The 17,754-nt window shown below is 38.8% G+C and overlaps 1 protein-coding gene across 2 annotated transcripts in view; it reads left to right on the top strand.

Annotated features, from left to right (window-relative positions):
• The first annotated feature begins 9,385 nt into the window (after positions 1 to 9,385).
• Positions 9,386 to 17,754, top strand: part of LOC121900508 (desmoplakin-like) — a 28,022-nt gene continuing 19,653 nt past the window's right edge. The window contains exons 1-9 of one of the 2 annotated variants that reach the window (XM_042416918.1): positions 9,386 to 9,930; positions 12,636 to 12,720; positions 13,913 to 14,034; positions 14,147 to 14,297; positions 15,845 to 15,970; positions 16,374 to 16,433; positions 16,530 to 16,697; positions 17,034 to 17,138; positions 17,251 to 17,346. In XM_042416918.1, coding sequence (XP_042272852.1) covers positions 9,686 to 9,930; positions 12,636 to 12,720; positions 13,913 to 14,034; positions 14,147 to 14,297; positions 15,845 to 15,970; positions 16,374 to 16,433; positions 16,530 to 16,697; positions 17,034 to 17,138; positions 17,251 to 17,346 — 1,158 coding nt within the window. In that variant the 5' untranslated portion in view covers positions 9,386 to 9,685. The remainder of the gene's footprint in view (positions 9,931 to 12,635; positions 12,721 to 13,912; positions 14,035 to 14,146; positions 14,298 to 15,844; positions 15,971 to 16,373; positions 16,434 to 16,529; positions 16,698 to 17,033; positions 17,139 to 17,250; positions 17,347 to 17,754) is intronic. The other variant, XM_042416919.1, reaches the window with a different exon arrangement.

The raw sequence follows: 17,754 nt of genomic DNA on the forward strand, positions 1-17,754 counted from the left end.
ACCAGTGAAAACAATAAAACCAGTAAAATAATGTTGCACATTCAACATGATACTGCACTTGCCAGTGAAGACATAATCACAAAGTGCGACCATAAAAGAAATCCTTCAACATTTTGGAAATATTTACTTTATTTCTGACAGTGAGATGAGAAGATTGATACCGACAGTCGCCAGATGAGGTTGCCAGGTAATCAGCGGAGAAGCTGCACAGATACACTAGGCGGATGGATTTATTTGTTTTATTTATTTGTTTGTTTATTTAACAGGGACAGTGCACTTTAATAAACAGTGCTGTAAATGCGCCAGAGTTAGCCAAGAGGCTATTTTTCATCTGTAGTCTTAGACAGATGTGACAGAGTCTCCCTAAAAACAGAATATGAAAATGAGATTGAAATTACAAAGTTGCTGAAGTCTTTTATAAGCATGCAGAACAATTAATAAAATTAAGAACATATATAATATTAATAAAAAATATCCTTAAAACATGCAACACAGAGACTCATGATACAAGATATGCACAATAAATACATGAAGATATTAATGTTAATAGAAAAGTAGATTGAATAAGACCACATTGAGCTGCATTGTTAGACACTAACTAGAACATGCAAAGCAGAAGCACAGATACAAAAAGCATGCACATTATGTAAAATACATACATTAGTCTGACACAATAAAAGTAAAACCACAATAAGACATGCATGCAAACTGTAGTTTGTTAAGAAATGTTTTTTAGCTCCTTCTAAAACCACAAATGATCATTTTTATATCAAATGAGAAACAACATGAGCTGTAGAGATGTTGGTAGTTTGTATTTTTGAACTTTTCCATAATATTGAACTTATTTCTCTATCGTTAAATGACCATATTACTGTTTTTACATGTTGTTTGTAGCCAATTTATTGCAAAAAATACACATTTTACATTTCTGCCCTTTGGATGCGTTTTACAATCCCCACAGGCAGCCACTGCTTTCCATCAAGTTTTACCCTAAAGTAGTTTTAATATATGTACATGCATGTATTTTTTACTCTTATCTTATATATTTATTAGTTGACCATCAGAAAGTTTATCTGCTAACTCTTCTGATGATCAAATAATCATTTCAGTCATTTTTCAAGCAGAAGAACCCAACATTTCCTCCTTCCTCCTCCTTATATGTGATGATTTGCTGTTTTTATTCATCATATTTGATAGTGAATTGAATATAAAAAGCTTTTGGACTATTAGTCAGACAAAACAAGCAAGTTGAAGACGTCACCATGGCCTCTGAGAAATTGGGAATGGAATTTTTCACTACTTTTTAATTATTAATGATACAGAAATCATCTTCCACATGCAAGAGACTGGCTTTATTATTAACATCATGTCTGCTTTTACAGTATTTCTGTATATTTCTAGGTATAGTGTGGTAATGCTGCACAGCTATGCAATGATAATGATAATGTAGGAGGAGAACATGATGTTCACTTTGTTGGACATTCAGCTTCAAGTCTTCATGCATTGGAGAACAGATATGTAACATATGCTGTACATAATTTGTAGTTAGTGAACTCAAACATGCAAAAACACTGCTATAGTCCTTCAGCTGTCCAAATAAAGTGCCGTTACATCAAAGACAATCTCCACTGTCAGGCCAGAAGTGAAAGAATTCCTGTGTGTACGTGGAGGTGGAGCAGCATCATTTGTCTCCCATGAGACCAGTGACCCAGATTGGTTCAGGTGTCATGTGACAGCTAGCTATCTGACAGACCCTCCCTCCCATTCACCCCCTCCTCCCCACCCTTGGCTGTGTCTCCATACCCCCAGGAGGCATATCCATGTCACCCTGCTGCACAGGTACGCTACTGTCACAGGATCGGTGCGTTACAGCTGCCTGCTCCACCGTCCAGCCGGCCGGATACAAAACGGACAAAAACTCACATTCACAACAGCTCAGAATCTTCGGATTTAAAGTTTTCTTGTAATTTCAGTAATAACACATGTGAAAATAAACATGGGTGATCCGGGCAGCCATGTTGTGAGTGAACACAGCTCCTCTCAGTTCTCACAGTTTCCCTGCACAGTCACCTCTTTCACTATTGGTGCAAAGTCCTTCAGGCACTGCATGAGTCTTGTCTTTGTCTTATTCTCTCTCTCTCTCACACACACACACACCTGCGCAGGTGCAAAACACAAGCATAAGAGCTCATTCTTTCTTCCTCCTCGCTCCCTATTGTCTTTTCAATTCAACCTGGATTCGGTGCGCTTTATTAAAAATTTACAGCTGTAAAAGCCTCTAGAATAAAACTCCCAACTCTTCCCTTTATACCAGTGTGTGTTTGTGTGTTTGTGTTTGTGTGTGTGTGTCAGTATGTCTTGTGGTTTCTGGTTGCTACGTACCCAGCTCCACCCTAACCTCCGCTGCACTGTACTGTATCAGTACATTTAAAATGTGTGCAAATAGCGTCTGTGTATACAAAGCAAACAGAATCATCTGGTGCTTCAATAAGGGAGAAAAAAACAAATAACTGAGTCATATTGATGGAGTCTCTAAGAGGCTTCTTTCGTTTTGTGCCAGCAGAGATGTTGTTTTGGTGTTGTATTGTCGGGAGGCTTCATGATTTCTGGCTGTTTGTCTATTTATTAAAGGTTAAAGGTTTGCTAAAGGTTTTGGCTGCAATTTTCTATATTTTTCTTGGTGTCAACAAATCTCATGTGCAGAGCCAAACCATTGTCTGATATATCTTATTCCTCTGTGCCGTAGACCTACTTTATTGTCCAAAAACTATTAAAAACACATAAATGACCCACACCGCTGCACTGGGTGACATGTTCCTTCATCACAAAGAGTTTTAAGCCGTTTAGAAACTGCGCTGTTATTAGTCTTTGGACAACAATGAAGGTCTATGGTATCAGGCTTTGGATACATGCACAATACTTGTAAATAGATCAGTTCATTGTTGATTTGTTGACAGTAAAAAATATAGAAAATCCACATCAGAATAGTCACATCCTTTACAGCAACACCTGTGCTATTACATAATCTTGCAGCACCATTTAAAGGCCTTTATTATTTCAGATAGACTGATTTATTTAAATGCAAACTAAACTAATTCTTGCTAGCGCTAGTTTTTCCTAAACATTTAACATTTTTAAAGCAATTAAGCTGCTAGTTACATAATTACATCTGCATTCGTCCTCTCTGAACCACCTGCTTATGCGGGTGCGGGCATGGAATTTATTCTGACAGGCCTTTAGCCTTGAGGGTGTTGAACAGAAAACACCACGCCCATGCATGAGTGCAAAAACAGCTCTGCTATGTTCATTCTGTGAACTCTTACATCAACAATGTAGTAATAAATGCATGAATGATTTTTTATGCTTATTTAATTCAAGTGTGTGAACTTAACTACAACAACTAAATCTGTCTTTTGTCTCAATCACGCCGTCATCCCTAGTGCAGGAGTCACACTTTTGATTTTTCCTTTGATTCTTTTAATATTGTTTCTACTGCTGTAATTTTGTACTTTAAATAAATAAACTTACTTACGCTCATGACGCACCTGAATAGATCCTGGCACGCGTTCATTTGCTGATTTGCAGATCAAAAGATGAACTTAAGGTTACAACTGGACCAAATTTGGTTAAAAGGTAATTGTATTAGGATGAGATTTGCATATAATAGCAATGGAGTGACTAAAGCAGGACCTCACAACACAATGAAATGCAGTCATAAAAATGATCTTCATGTTCCTGGTTTCATTTAATATTATTAAACCCTGAGAACAATGTTATAGAAGCAGCCACACCCTGAACACAAGCTGTTATCATCACTCATCACCACATTTAATCCTTTTGTTTAATGGTTGAAAACTTTCCCTTGACACACACACTCTCACACACACACACACACACACACATTGTTCAGACTGAAAATGCCAAGAACGTAACAAGGTGAGACAGCCTCTCAGACGGTGAAAAAACAAAACAAAACAATTAAAACGCTCCTCCTCTTGCAGAGTGTAAAAGTGAAAGAGCTGTCTGTACATGCAGGGATACAGTCTGAGTCAGCACAGCACTGCTAACACATGAAGAAGAATCTGTGTGTGTGTGTGTGTGTGTGTGTGTGTTGGAATAGGGGGGGTTCGTTTGATAGTAGGATTAATGAGCAGTACTCCTCCCTTCATTCCAGGTGTGGTCATGGGTGTGGAGCATGTATTAATCCAGCTCACCTGCGGGAGCCAAGTTGGAGGCGATCACAGGGCGTTGAATAAAATTAATATTCATTTTAAAGGTTAAAACAGCTCAAGCAGGATGAGTACAGATGATTGTACTTTGAGAATGTCCTTCAGTTTTCTGCATCAAAGCATGCACACCCCAAAAATACTAATGAAGTCACATTAACTTCATTTACTGTATAGCTGTCCATGCATCTCTTAGTGATTAAGATTTTTGTGTAACAGAAATATATTTCCTTACCTTTGTCTTTAACGAGCTCGTTGTGACTCCTCACATTTTTCCTGGGATCCCTTGGGGGAGCCTGACCCCCAGGTTGGGAGCTGCTGGTTTGCAGGATTGTGACAGACAAAGATATAGAAGAAGAAGAAGATGAAGAAGAGGAAGAAGAGCTTTATTGATCCCTGTGGGAAAATCGATCTCCTGCATTTGACCCACCCTACACACACACACACGCTAGGAGCAGAGCAGCGCCTGGGGACCCACTCCAGTTCTTTTTGCCGGTGCTTTGGTCACTGACAGGAGTATTAAACCTGACATACATGTCTTTGATGGTGGGAGGAAACAGAAGCACTCAGCCCACACAAACACAGAGGGAACATGCAATCTCCACACACACAAAGGACCTGGGAAAGCCGAGGTTCAAACCCAGGCCCTTCTTGCTAACCACTGAGCCAGCATGCCACCTATAGATATATAGCAAATCACACTAGCATAGCATTCATACAGCTACAAGAAGAAATCTGAAAAATCTAAAAACTACTGTGTAAAGGAGGGTGTTTTAATTTCCCTCTTGAATCTGCATTTATAGATTTTCTGGCAACAAGGCACAGAAACACATCACAACAAGGTGAAAAATACCGACTTGCCTTATAAAGTTGTTGTGACCAGTTACACACACAGCAGACACAGAGCAACATTCATTTGGAGTTGTGCTCGTGTCCACCTGATGACTTTAAATCCAATATTCACTTTACTTTTAGCTCTGTTTTGGTCTCAACCAACTCCTGAGAAAAATATCTGCCTCTTTAGATGATAAATCTTCCATTTCATTTTAGTGCTGGGCAGCAAAACAACTGAAAACAGCTGGCTGATGCTGCTGGAAACAGGACTGATGAGCAGTGCAGTAAAGTAAACGTGCAGCAAAACCAAAACGATAAGCTAAAAGAGTCTAAAATGCTCAGTAAAGCTGTTGGAGATCATTCTGCGTAGATTTGTCACCCTTTCATGTTATAGGCAATGATTTGATTCCTTGTTAGTATTTTAAATAAATGATTAGTAGAGCTTTTTATGGGCTGAGATAACTGAATTTAAGGAGAGAGAGGATGCTTAAAGGTATGTTTTGGACACTCAGAAAGCTCTGTCACCACAAATCATGACTGTTTTTCTTAAAATGATGAACAGACAGAAGCTTAGATGACCTCAGGTTGTTTTTAGCCTTGTGTTATGTGGACAGCATGTGAAATATGGATGGGGTTAAGTTCATGCTGTCATTTATAGACCAAAATGAGAGAGAGAGAGACAGGACAAAACATGGTCTCTCTCTTTTAGTCTTGCTGCAGCTTTCTAGACCAGTTGAAGGTCAGATAAAGATGGTTCGGTGATGCTTAAATACAGAAAGTTAAAAGTAGATATGAGGGCATGAATGATTATCTCAGATCAGAGATTGACAGGAAGTGCCAGATGTGGGGAAATGATCCAGATATAACTTGATTCTACATTGATTCTTCATCAAATACCACTCCAAGACCTTTAATTCTCATGCTACATGATTTTATCATTTCCTATCCCTGAGCTGTCAGCACACAAACAACATGTGATATGTCAGGCCATCATAGAAAACCCATTAACGTGGGCAAGCCTTATCCTGTCTCCAATAATCACAAATGAAAGGAGATGGGAGAGGGTGGGAACGCTGGGACTACGCCTGGAATACACACCCTGATGTTATTTAACTCAGTCAGCCAGAGGACAGAAAAACACACACGCAAAATTCAGTGAATTCAAAGATTAGTTTTTACTTTTTTTTGTGCAGAGGACTTAATTTTACCCCCCCCCCCCCCCCCCCCGAGGTAAAGTTAACATGCTCATACAGACTCAAGAGTTCAAGGTCAAAACTTTTATCATCTCAAGTGTCAACAGAGCTCTCAGAACCGAATATTAGGAAGCAAAGTGCAGCTTTTAAAGAAGAAGAAGACCTGCGCTGGAATGCTGTCTTGGCCGAAGGTGTATATCTGTGGCGGTTCATGTGCAGGCAAAGGCGTGTTTTTGAATTCCATCTGCCGCGGGAACGACATGATTTTAAGGTGGGACTTTTTTTTCCCCCCCCGAGAAAAATGTCAGTGTAGTTTATTACCTTTATGAGTCATTCACAACACTCCAAGACTACGTTGATACCATTAAAAGTGTAGAGCGTTTGTGTGCAGAGCTGCTGGATTCATCATCATATCCCAAAAATATGATGGGTAAAAATTCTTCTGCACCCTGTCATCCACACCGAGTCTGCAATTACGCTTGAGCAATAAATCACAAACTGCAAGAAAACACTCCACTATATATCTGCTCCCTTACACTTTCACTCTTGCATGCATGTTCATAACTCCTGATCCCACAAACTTACAATCATGCACACGCTACATTCCTCAATAGTTGCTGAGTTTATTGCGTGACACGGTGGTGTAGGGAGACTGTCCATGAACTGCAGCTCTTAGTTTAACATCTTTTAAATATTATCACAGTAGTAATTATGGACTTTATCAGGTCAAAATAAGAAGAAAATACTGGCCTACAAGTGAGCGTCTTCTGCAGAGGCATGCTTGTGAAATGTTTGTTATGAGTCTTGACCCAAAAACTGCAAAAATGCCAACTGGTAACGTTAGTCTGTATTCTGTTTGTCTGATATTTGACTCTTTGTTTTTCTTTCTTTTTCCTTGTGCAAACAGCTTCTTCTCTGTCACATATTTGTGCTGCTGGTTTTTTTTTTTACCCCAAGACTCTTTTGAAAAAAATGTTTTGATCTTACAACATCTTACAACATCCTGGTGAAATAAAGGTCAAACAAATAACAAGACTAAGAATCTACAACCACAGCAGCTCCATGAGGCTGTACTTTGAGATAAATGCTACTGTCACCATGTTAACGTGCTGATGTTTTTACCATGTTCATCATCTTAGTTTAGCATGCTAATGTTTGCTAATTAGTACTGAACACAAAGTACAGCTGAGGCTGATGGGAAAGTCGTTAGTTTTGCAGGTATTTATCATAAACCAAATGTTTTGGCCTGATGATGGTGCTGGATATGAAGTCAGGGAAGTGATCACAGTTCATCATGAGGGGAACATAAGAACATTTCCTGCCAATCCATCCAATACTTCATTGGACAGATTTCACTAAAAATGACAAATGTTTATTTTCTAGTTGGTGCTAGAAGAAAAGTCAATGAAGTCACCAAAGCCAGTAAGGTTCATCCTCTGCAGACCATGAATGTCTGTACAAAATTTCATGTCAGTCCATCCAGTTGATGTGGACGGACCGTCCAATGTTGACTTCTCTACAGCCTCTTTGTTAGCGTGGCTTAAAAAAAAGGATCACAGCTGTGTTAAACTGTTTACTCAGTACAAATACAAACTTAAAATGGAAATTTGCATCTGCTGAGAAGAAAAGGGAAGTTTTTGAATTTGCGTTTCATCTCAGTTGTCTATGATTAAAAGTCTATGGCAGTTTCATACTTGACAACTTGACAATTTCTCAGCACTGTACATCTGAAATTTTCTTCTATGACAACTAATTTCAGTCCTTGCAAGAAGGCCACACTGCCTGCAGACAGACGAAGAATCAAACAATGATACTGTGAGTACTTTATGCTGCAGAAACACTCCACAGGTGCTCAAAGACATTAAACCATTTAATAATTGACTTGCAACCCTGTTGTATTCACCAATTATTGTTGCCTATCTCACCTTCACCAGGGTGAAGGGGACCATAACGAAGCACCACCCAGGCAACAGCGAGATAAAGTATCATAAACTACAGAAGAGTTGTGTAACTCTCACTGATCTGCACCTGGCTGTGTTTCATTATTTCAGGACGATAATAATGAATAGCGTTTGGAGATTTATACGAAGAAAACAGTGACTTTGAGTGACTTTTAGTAAGAACAAACCTTTAAAATCCTTCTAGTAACTGTAATTGAGCACAAACTGACATCTTGGCTGATCCGTCAAAGATAATAGATATGAGCAAAATGAGTGAAAACATGTCTAAATAAAGCATGAATCAAGAATTTTGCATCTTAACCCATCTATTTTATGCAAACATTGTGCAATCCTCAGACTACATGATTTTGAGCATCTCAGAAAACAACAATAAAATTCAACCAAAGCTGCAGAACTGCCGTCAAACTCGTTTTTCCTGTGAGTCTCACCCTTTGGCTGGAGGCGAGTAGTGTGTGAGTGTTTGATTGTGTGAGTTTAGTGTCAGTAGAAGAGACAGAAAGACAGCGGAGGAGCTGGGCGTGTGTAGGATTAAGGCGAAAGTTTGAAATGACTTTGAGATGCAACCTGTCAGTTGTTTCTAATGTAAATTCCACTGGATTGATCACCTGGTCAGGTGGATGCATCACCTGCCTTTTCAGCAGTTTGCCTTGAAGCTCTTTGATACTTACAGCCTTTCACTTAGAGAAAGAGTCTGCTTAACATTGATAAAAATAACCAATAACTGTGTTTGTGCATTTTAAAATACTTTACATATATTTAGAGGGAAAATGTATTTTGGAGGATCAAAGTATCATTTGGATATATTGGCAAATAAACGTGCATATCACTTTCCAAAACTTGTTACATAAATGTCCGTACTTGTTAAAACATCCCATCACTTTTTAATGTTATTCTCACTTTCTAAAAATATCCTCATTATTCCTGATACGCCTCACTGTCCAAACATGTCCTCACTTTCCAAAATGTTGGCTACTCATTCCCCAAATAGTTCCCACTTTCCAAAAAAGGTCTCCACTTTTCCTAAATGTTCTCTCTTCCAAATAGTTTTCACTTTGCAATAATTACATAGCTTTCAAAGAAAGTCTTCCTCAATTTCTCCATAACTTTTCAAACATGTTGTCATGTAACAAATTGTTCTTATTGGTACAAAAGTTCAATATGTCCCCACAAAGGCAGAAGTTCAGAACACAAACACACACACTTTGCCTCCAGCTGAGTTTGAATAGGAGTGGCACCGAACAGAGAGAAAAGTGTTTTTGGCTCAGTAGGTTGGAGAAGGGTGTGGTTAGCAGCCTCCAAAAACTCTCCTCTGCTGCCGTTTGTTTGCAGTGTGCACCAGAGGGACCGCGGGCCCGGTGCGGACAGGTGGAGATCAGACAGCGTCACTGATGCGCCTCTCCTCTGCGCGCAGGAGTTCCCCACCCGATAGCTTCCTCCTCAGAGTCGGTTTAACTGTTGCTTCCTGGTCAAAATGAGTTATTACGGGTCCCAAAACGCCCTGAACATGAGCCGTAGAATCGGGTCCAAAGGCGACCTGACTGGCGGTGGCACCTACCAGTACGCACGGAGCGATGTCGTACACGGTGGTGGAGGCGGTAATGGATACGAACAATACATGGACGGATACAACACCTACACCATCTCGAGGACGTCTATGGGTGGAATGGCAGGCGGGATGGCAGGCAGCATCGGAGGCGGATTGTCAGGTGGAATGAGGTATATATTTATTTTAAGGGTTAAGTTTACAACATTTGAATGTGCGCTCTCCTGGCTGCCACCTGTGGCCTGTTTCTGCGAGCCAGAGGACATTGTGTTGCCCTCACTGCAGGGAGTAATGCGTGACAGTCTAAAAAGCTGCTTTCTATTAAATATTGATCATGACTCAGCCTGTTTTATCCCTGTATTCATTTCAGCCCTGCAAACTCAAGCCAAAAGCTCTGGCATTTGCAGACCAAACTCTTAAGTAACCGAGCAAATGCATGATTATATTTGCAGGGATTTTTTAATTCTCATGTGCAAATTTTGTAACCAGTCACATCAATCATCTCCACACAAATTAAAGTAAGTTTGCTTGAACTTTCTAACTGTTTACAAAGAATTTGGCAAGTGTGGATTAATCATTTCAATTTGTTTGTTGAAGGAGTTACCAAATTAACTGATAAAGCCCAGTGATAATAAAACAAAGCTCCATTATAATAAATGTCTTAACGTCCTATAATGCATTCGAGCCTCTGTGTTTTTCATGTTCTCTGCACAGCAGCTTCCCCCTCTGGAGAGAAATGCTCGGTTTGATTTATAGCTCACATTGAAATGATAAGTTCTCTCTGCTGCAGCAGCTTAACACTGAGTCTTTATTCCAGAGACCTGCGTGTCAGTTTCAGACCCTCCACAGTATCACCCACAGAGGAAAATATGTCACTGTGGTACTTGAGGAAAGAGCAGAGCGAGCGTCTGGCTGACATGAATAGAAGTTGTTTGACATTGAGAGTTTGTTGCTCCTGATTAGTTTTTGGGTCCAGTAATTTCATAATTACTTCATATTAAAGAGTTTCAGATTTTTATTAACAGGTACAGTTTATAGTGGAAATGGAGAAAAAGTAGAGTTGTTGCAGCTGCAGAGTAACTCAGAGACAAGTCATGCAATTATTATTATTATTATTATATATATATTATATATTACCATATAGCATGTAGAGGATTTTTCAGTATCGGCTCGTATGTCGGCTGATAAATAATTAAGAATTGTAATACAGAGATGACAGTTTGGTTTGATGTGGTTTGGAAACAGTCTCCATTGTATAGTTTGTCCATTTTTGGTAAAGATTTTGATCAAAAATGTTTATGATTGTGATGTGTTTATGTTTAAAAAGTATTGCTATATAGTTCATTAATTCATCAATGGGGTCTTTATGAACAGGTGAACAATAAATGTTGCATGTCCGACCTGCTGTCACACTCTGATCGGTCCGTGCTGCGACACAATACTTATCAATAATAATAATAATAAATACTCCCATTGTTACATCAGTTACATACATGGTTTAGATCATGTTGATGGAGTTCATCAGTAGCTGTGAATGATTAATTTGAGAAAGAACTGAACTTAGACACATATTTAAACTTCTCTCTTCTCTCTTTTTAATGTTATAACTGTACACGATGATGATGATGATGATGATGATTATGTCACATGTCATCTGTGCCCATCCTTCATCCCCAGGCTTATAAGACACCACATATTACTGTAATATAAACCAGATCACATACATTTAGAAATTATATGACAGTTTTCAAAAAAATAAAAAAAATACCAGTTAAATAATTTACATGATCAGATTTTTAAACCATCCTGTCAAAAACCAAATTCCCACCAATAAAATATACGAAATGTAACCTAAACACAAAGACAAGTTCAGCAAATGTAAACAAACAAAACAATCATTCTCATTTTTGATCATATATAATTAAATGGCTTTTTGTTAGACAGTCAGATAAATTGTGAGGGACTTAATTAAATTAATGATGCCAACTGTTCTTTTATCCGATGTTCACTGTTATAAGTTTTTAACTGCATGACTGTTTTTTTAAGAAATGATCCAGAAACTGGAGTGTTACCCAGAAGGTGTGAACCACCGTATTTGATCCAAGACATTCATCCAAACTGTGTGGTTTCAATCAGTGGCTCCGAACATCAGGGTCAACACTGCAACTAACGATTATTTTTATTTAATTGTCTTTGTTTTGTCAATTAATCATTTTGTCTATAAAATGTCAGTAAATAATACAAAAATGCCCATTAGAATTAGTGCATGGTGACCTCTTTAGATAATAAAAGTGAATAAAAGTATCAAATATTCACATTTGAGAAACTGAAACCAGAGAATTTCTTGCATTTTTGCTTAAAAAAGTGACTAAAACCAATTATTTAATTATCAAAACAGTTACTGACAATAAAATGAAATTAAAAAGTATTCTGTCAATTGACTAATGGATTAAGCGACTTATTGTTGCAGCTCTAGTCAGCATCCCTACATGAGGTGACATTAAATTTTAGGGGTTGCAAGATGATTAACAGGATAAGAAACCACAGGTCAGCTGTAGGAAATTATATGAATTCTTCTGACTTTTATCTAAATTTTGCCTTTTTTGTAAAATACTAAACAATTTCACTACTTCAGGGCACTAAGAACATTCAAATGAAACAATCTGAGAAGGGCAAACCACTCTTTGGTGAAACTAATTACAACTCTTTGATGTGTGCAATGTGTGGGAAATAAACATGGCTTCATTTCAAGGTGTCAGATAACACCCATTCAGTCGAGTGACAACATCCTAATACCTGTTTTTCTAATAACGCAGCTGAAGATGTTCATAGTAAAACGCTTGATGATGATCAGTTTGCTCTGCCGCCCCTCTTACAGTGGCTCCAACCTCCACCAGAAGGCCATGATCCTGCAGGGCCAGTGCCAGGAGTACCTGAAGAAAGCCGAATACGCCCTTCAGTCTGTGAGTCAAGGTTGACTTTGGAATGCTACTTTTTTTGGGCTCTTTCCCACAACCGGTGCACATAAAAGCATGTGTGGGTCATTCAGGAGGATTTTATCAGAGAGAGAAAAACTGATGCCAAAAAAAACCAAACAAAAGACAGAGATGTCGTTGGGTGGTTCATTGAGTAACTGGATGAGTCAACGTGTGTGTTCAAACATAATAGAAACTAAGCTGATAATTAAATTTATTTATCTGTGTCTGGAACTAAACCTCCCTGACTATATTTCATCTGTTACTGAATCCCCTGATAGTTTTAAGTTGTCAGTGTGAGTTCTGCAAACATTTAAGTTACAGAACACACACGCCTCCGGAGCTCAGTGTCGATCAGCTTCTTGTGAATTATTTGTTTTTCTGCAAAGTTCACCAGCAGTGTGAGACTCATTGACATATTCTTGAATGACTTGAGTGTGTAGTTAATTAGCTTGTTGACTAAGTATTGTTAGCTTTGCCTCCTCCTCATACTTCCAAAATAATAAAATTATCCAGTATTATCCTCTTTCTCACAATTTCTTCTTCAGGATTTAATTTTTTTTGGCATGTCGACTCAAATCTGACTAATTCGGGGTAAAATGAAAGAACTGTTCTTGCTAAAGGATTCAAAGAGAAAGTGAAAAACATCATAACAAAACAGAAACTTTTAATGAAACCAAAAAACTAAGAAGCAACCCAAAATCCTGCACGCTGTCAGTCACTTGTACACACTTTATTTGGTTAAAGCTTATTCCGGTTGGTTGACCTTTATCAGGTAAGATTTCATCTTATTTAACAAAATGAGTTGGATAAAAGTGGCCGACAGTTTGCAGGTGTCAGTTTGATATTTCTTGAGAAAACTAGATGTATATTTTGTTTTTCTCTCTGTCTTTATTGAGGTTCTGATAATCAACAATCTGCATGTGTCTATCCAGTCAAAAATACATACAGAACCACTTTTTTCCATCTTAAACAACTTAACAAAACACACAAAAACACAGCAGCTTCACCACCCTGTTTTACATTACTACAATCACGTTATTGAACTCGACCATAATGAGTTCCAGGATTGTTATTTTGGCAGAAAGGAGTCAAGCACAGACATGACTAGTTATCATATTTTCCTCCTTGTATCAGTTTTCCTGTGCAGCTCTCTGAATGTTGTGCTTTTACTTTGAAGGGCGCCGCCCCGGGTGATGCAGAGCGCTACATGGCGATGGCTAAAGAGATCATAGAGCAGCTGAAGAGCTGTGCGATGGACCTGAGACAGATGGGACAACCGAATGACAACGTAGTCAGAACGTAAGTTTTATTTCCTCCTTTTTGTGCTTTCTATCATTTATTTTTTGTCTCTTGTCTGTAACCCACAAAGTCAAGTCTTGCCAAAAGTCCCTTCGATCTTCCTAATCTGTAGTTTGGAGATATGTAAAGACCAGCTGAAGGGCGTCCACATGGCCATCAACGGCACCATGCAGAGGAGGAGGAGCGCCAGAGGCAGCTCTGGAGCCTGGGAGGAGGTGGGAAGGAGCTTCCATGATGCTATGGCCTGGATTGCACAGCATAAGGTGCTCACATACACATACATACACACACATACACACACACACACACACCTTAATGAATAACCCTTGCCCTGTCATACTTAAACCTTAAACCTAAAACCAAGTATAAACCCTCAAATATCTCTTAAAAGTAGTGAGTCTGTCATGCCCAAAGAAAGGCTGTAAAGTTATGAACATCACTTCAAGCACCAGTGTTTATTAATGTCGTAGCACATTTATAAGAACGAGTGTTAAAATTGAAAACATAATTTATTCAAAGTGTCCTTGTGTTTCATCTAAACAAGTCATCAGTGTTCATCAAGTCAGTGTAGAACAGGAGGAAGGAGGTGTGACTCACGCTGAATACTGAACAAACCCAGAGGACAAATAAAAACATGGCGTCTGCAAGTCTTGAAATATCTGAAATTAAGATTCCAGGCCTTAAATTGCCTATAACATAGTTACATGTATGTTTACTTTTTTGACCATACAGTATGTATATGAGTTACAGTATATTCATATGCATAATTGAAGAGTTTAGGCTGTAGAAGTAAAATTAGTGTGTTTTTTCTCTACTAAAATCTATTCAAAATCTGTTGCTGTTTAACGAGCACAACTGAAATAAACAAACCATTAACAGCGTCATAAAACTTTATTAATTCAGATTACAAGAGTCAACAACTTAATGGTCCCCAAAGGGCAATTTTTTGTGCAGCAATAGAACAATACAAGAAACACAGCATGAAGCAAAGACAACACCAAAACATAGAATATGAATGACTGTTTTCCTGCTGAGACTTTAAACCAGCCTCCAGACTTTCTTTCTTTCAACATTTTTTTAGATTTTCTGATATTTTTCATCAATTCAAGTTCTTATTTTCTTAATTTCGGCAATAAATGTGTGAAAACTGCAGACATCTGACAAGAAATGAAACCCCAGATGTCATAAAAAGGACTGTGAATGTAGCTCCTCACATCAAAAAGGCTTCGTTTTACAGCCACATTTCAAGCCTGCAGAGGCTTGTTTGATACTCAAAAACTAGATTAAGGGTGAAGAGTCACTTTAAGGAAAAAAGGAGTAAAACTCGACATGAAGTAAACACTGTCAGTAAACTGATTGACAGATCACATTAAACCAGTAAACTGTGCACACAAGCTGTACCATAATCTGCATACGAACAACTCAAACATTGTGCAGGAGATTGGACATGAAAGCGTTCCCCTGCTGTGTGCTGTCAGAGACGCTGGGTTGGGACAGTTACGCTTGTGGTAACCACATCTAACATTAACAACAAGGAAAGAAAAATAACTCAATGTCACACACGTACTTTTGAGAAATCTAAATTTGCCTTTAATGCTCAGGCCAATTTTCATAAGACGTTTCCACTACTGTACCTCATATATCCATAAAAAAAATCCTGATCTAACTTGTTTCTCTGCTGCCACCTGCTGGCGAAATTAAGTGCATATAATGTTTAATAATGATGGGTTGTGGGTCAGGTGTGTGTTTCTGCTCTGCAGCGCCGTGTACTGATTGAATTACATTTTTTTTGTGTGTGTGTGTGTTTCAGCGTCTGATTGAAACTTCTCCCTGGGGAGATGATTCTGCAGCCATTGAGCAGCAGCTCATCAGCCACCAGAAGTTTCACGGCTCCATCCAGAGGAGCTCCGAGGTGGACCGAGCCCGCGACGAACTGGTGGGTTCAGCTTACAACAGCAGCAACTAAAAACCTCCTAGCAAGCACCCTGACATTGGCAGCAAAGCTTTAAATCTGCCCAGAGAAACCACTGACTGTAGTTTTAACTCATTTTGCACAAGGTTCCAGGTATAGTGGGCTGCATACATTAAAGCTCTTTTACCAAACTCAGTTCGAACCTTAGGTACAGTCAACAAAAAGAAGCTCTGTGAGCAAAGTATAATTGTTTGCAACGTTCCTTTTCATGCACACACATAGCTCGCAATAGCCCAAGAAGTCTTTGAGAAATTAAAGAGGGCCGACCAACCCGAGCATGCAGCGTGCAGTGATGAGTGAAGGCCTGGTACAGTCTGTAATGAATCTCAGTGCTCCATGATATCAAGGTTTGATTCTCTTCCCACAGATTAAGAAAGGAGATAAAGGAAATCTTCACGCTCTGGACCAGGAGTGGGACAGTTTGCAGGTGAGAGAAAGACAAAACTCATCACTACTTGAGTTTTGTATTTTCAGGTAAATTGTCGAGCTTGTGTTTTAAACTTACTTCCTTCTGCGTCGCCAGCAAATGTCATTTAGTCGGGCTCAGCAGCTGAGAGACCTCGAGCAGATCATTCAGGAAATGTCCAAAGAAATCATGTGGGTGAACGACAGGGAGGAGGAGGAGCTGATGTTTGACTGGGGAGACAAGAACATCGACCAGTACATCCCACGGAAGCAAGAGAGCTATTCGGTTAGTAAAATGCATGTGATTAAAAGATCAGAAGTTCAACAGGAACCAGGAGAGGATTGGGTTTGCTTTGATCCCTTGACGCTACACAAATCCATGTTTAATTTAAAATTTTTAAGAGTCTATTAACATTCTTGGCAATCCTGTGAGCCTAAATTACACTAACATTTCTTTATGAAGTTAATCTGCATCTCATAAGGGAGCAATCATCTTTGGTAGATTAGGTTTTGGCAGCTGCAGTCAGTCATCCACTTAAAGCGAAGGCGCAGAGCGTTCCTCCAGCTGCATCCTCATGTTTTTCTGTCCCGTGTGATTATTAAATCTCTCTTTATATAACAGAAACTGATGAGTGCCCTGGAGGACAAAGAGAAGGACCTGAATAAACTGAAAACCAAAGCGGATAACATGCTGAAGAACAACCACCCGGCCTCAGACAAGATTGAGGTGTGGACTGATCCCTTTATTATGTGTATCTGTTCAGAAAGCTGTATTTATCCATGTGTTACCAGGAGCCTTTTTCTTTTATAACATCTCATTCTTCTTTTTTTTTTTTTAGGCCTACATGGACACCCTGCAGACTCAGTGGAGTTGGCTTCTTCAAATTACCAAGTGCATCGATGTGCATCTGAAGGAGAATGCAGCATACAGCCAGGTAACACGACAAAACTTCTGCAAACTCATTGCACTACTCATGTTTACCTTTGCTGCTATTTTAAGGCTTTTATACCTTTGTGCAAGTATATATATTATAGTATATATAAGTATATTTTTAGTAATCCTATATTTTTAGTAGATACGTTTGTTTAAATCGTTTATTCTGCAAGTGCACTGTTTTTAGTCTGTTTTTACACTGCTTTTATTAATATTTTTATACTAACAATGGATGAAATGACTACGTATAATGTAAAAGGGCTCATTCCTAGTGACAAACCCACAGATAATTACCAAGGGACTCTGCAATTCCCCTCAGCTCTACAGAGCTTTACAGCAACTTTCAGTTGTTTGATTTGGTTTTCCAGCATATTCTCTGTATTGGTTCACTCCCACCACTCTCATTATC

The sequence above is a fragment of the Thunnus maccoyii genome, chromosome 7 (assembly GCF_910596095.1).
Source record: "Thunnus maccoyii chromosome 7, fThuMac1.1, whole genome shotgun sequence".
In the NCBI taxonomy this organism is placed as follows: Eukaryota; Metazoa; Chordata; class Actinopteri; order Scombriformes; family Scombridae; genus Thunnus; species Thunnus maccoyii.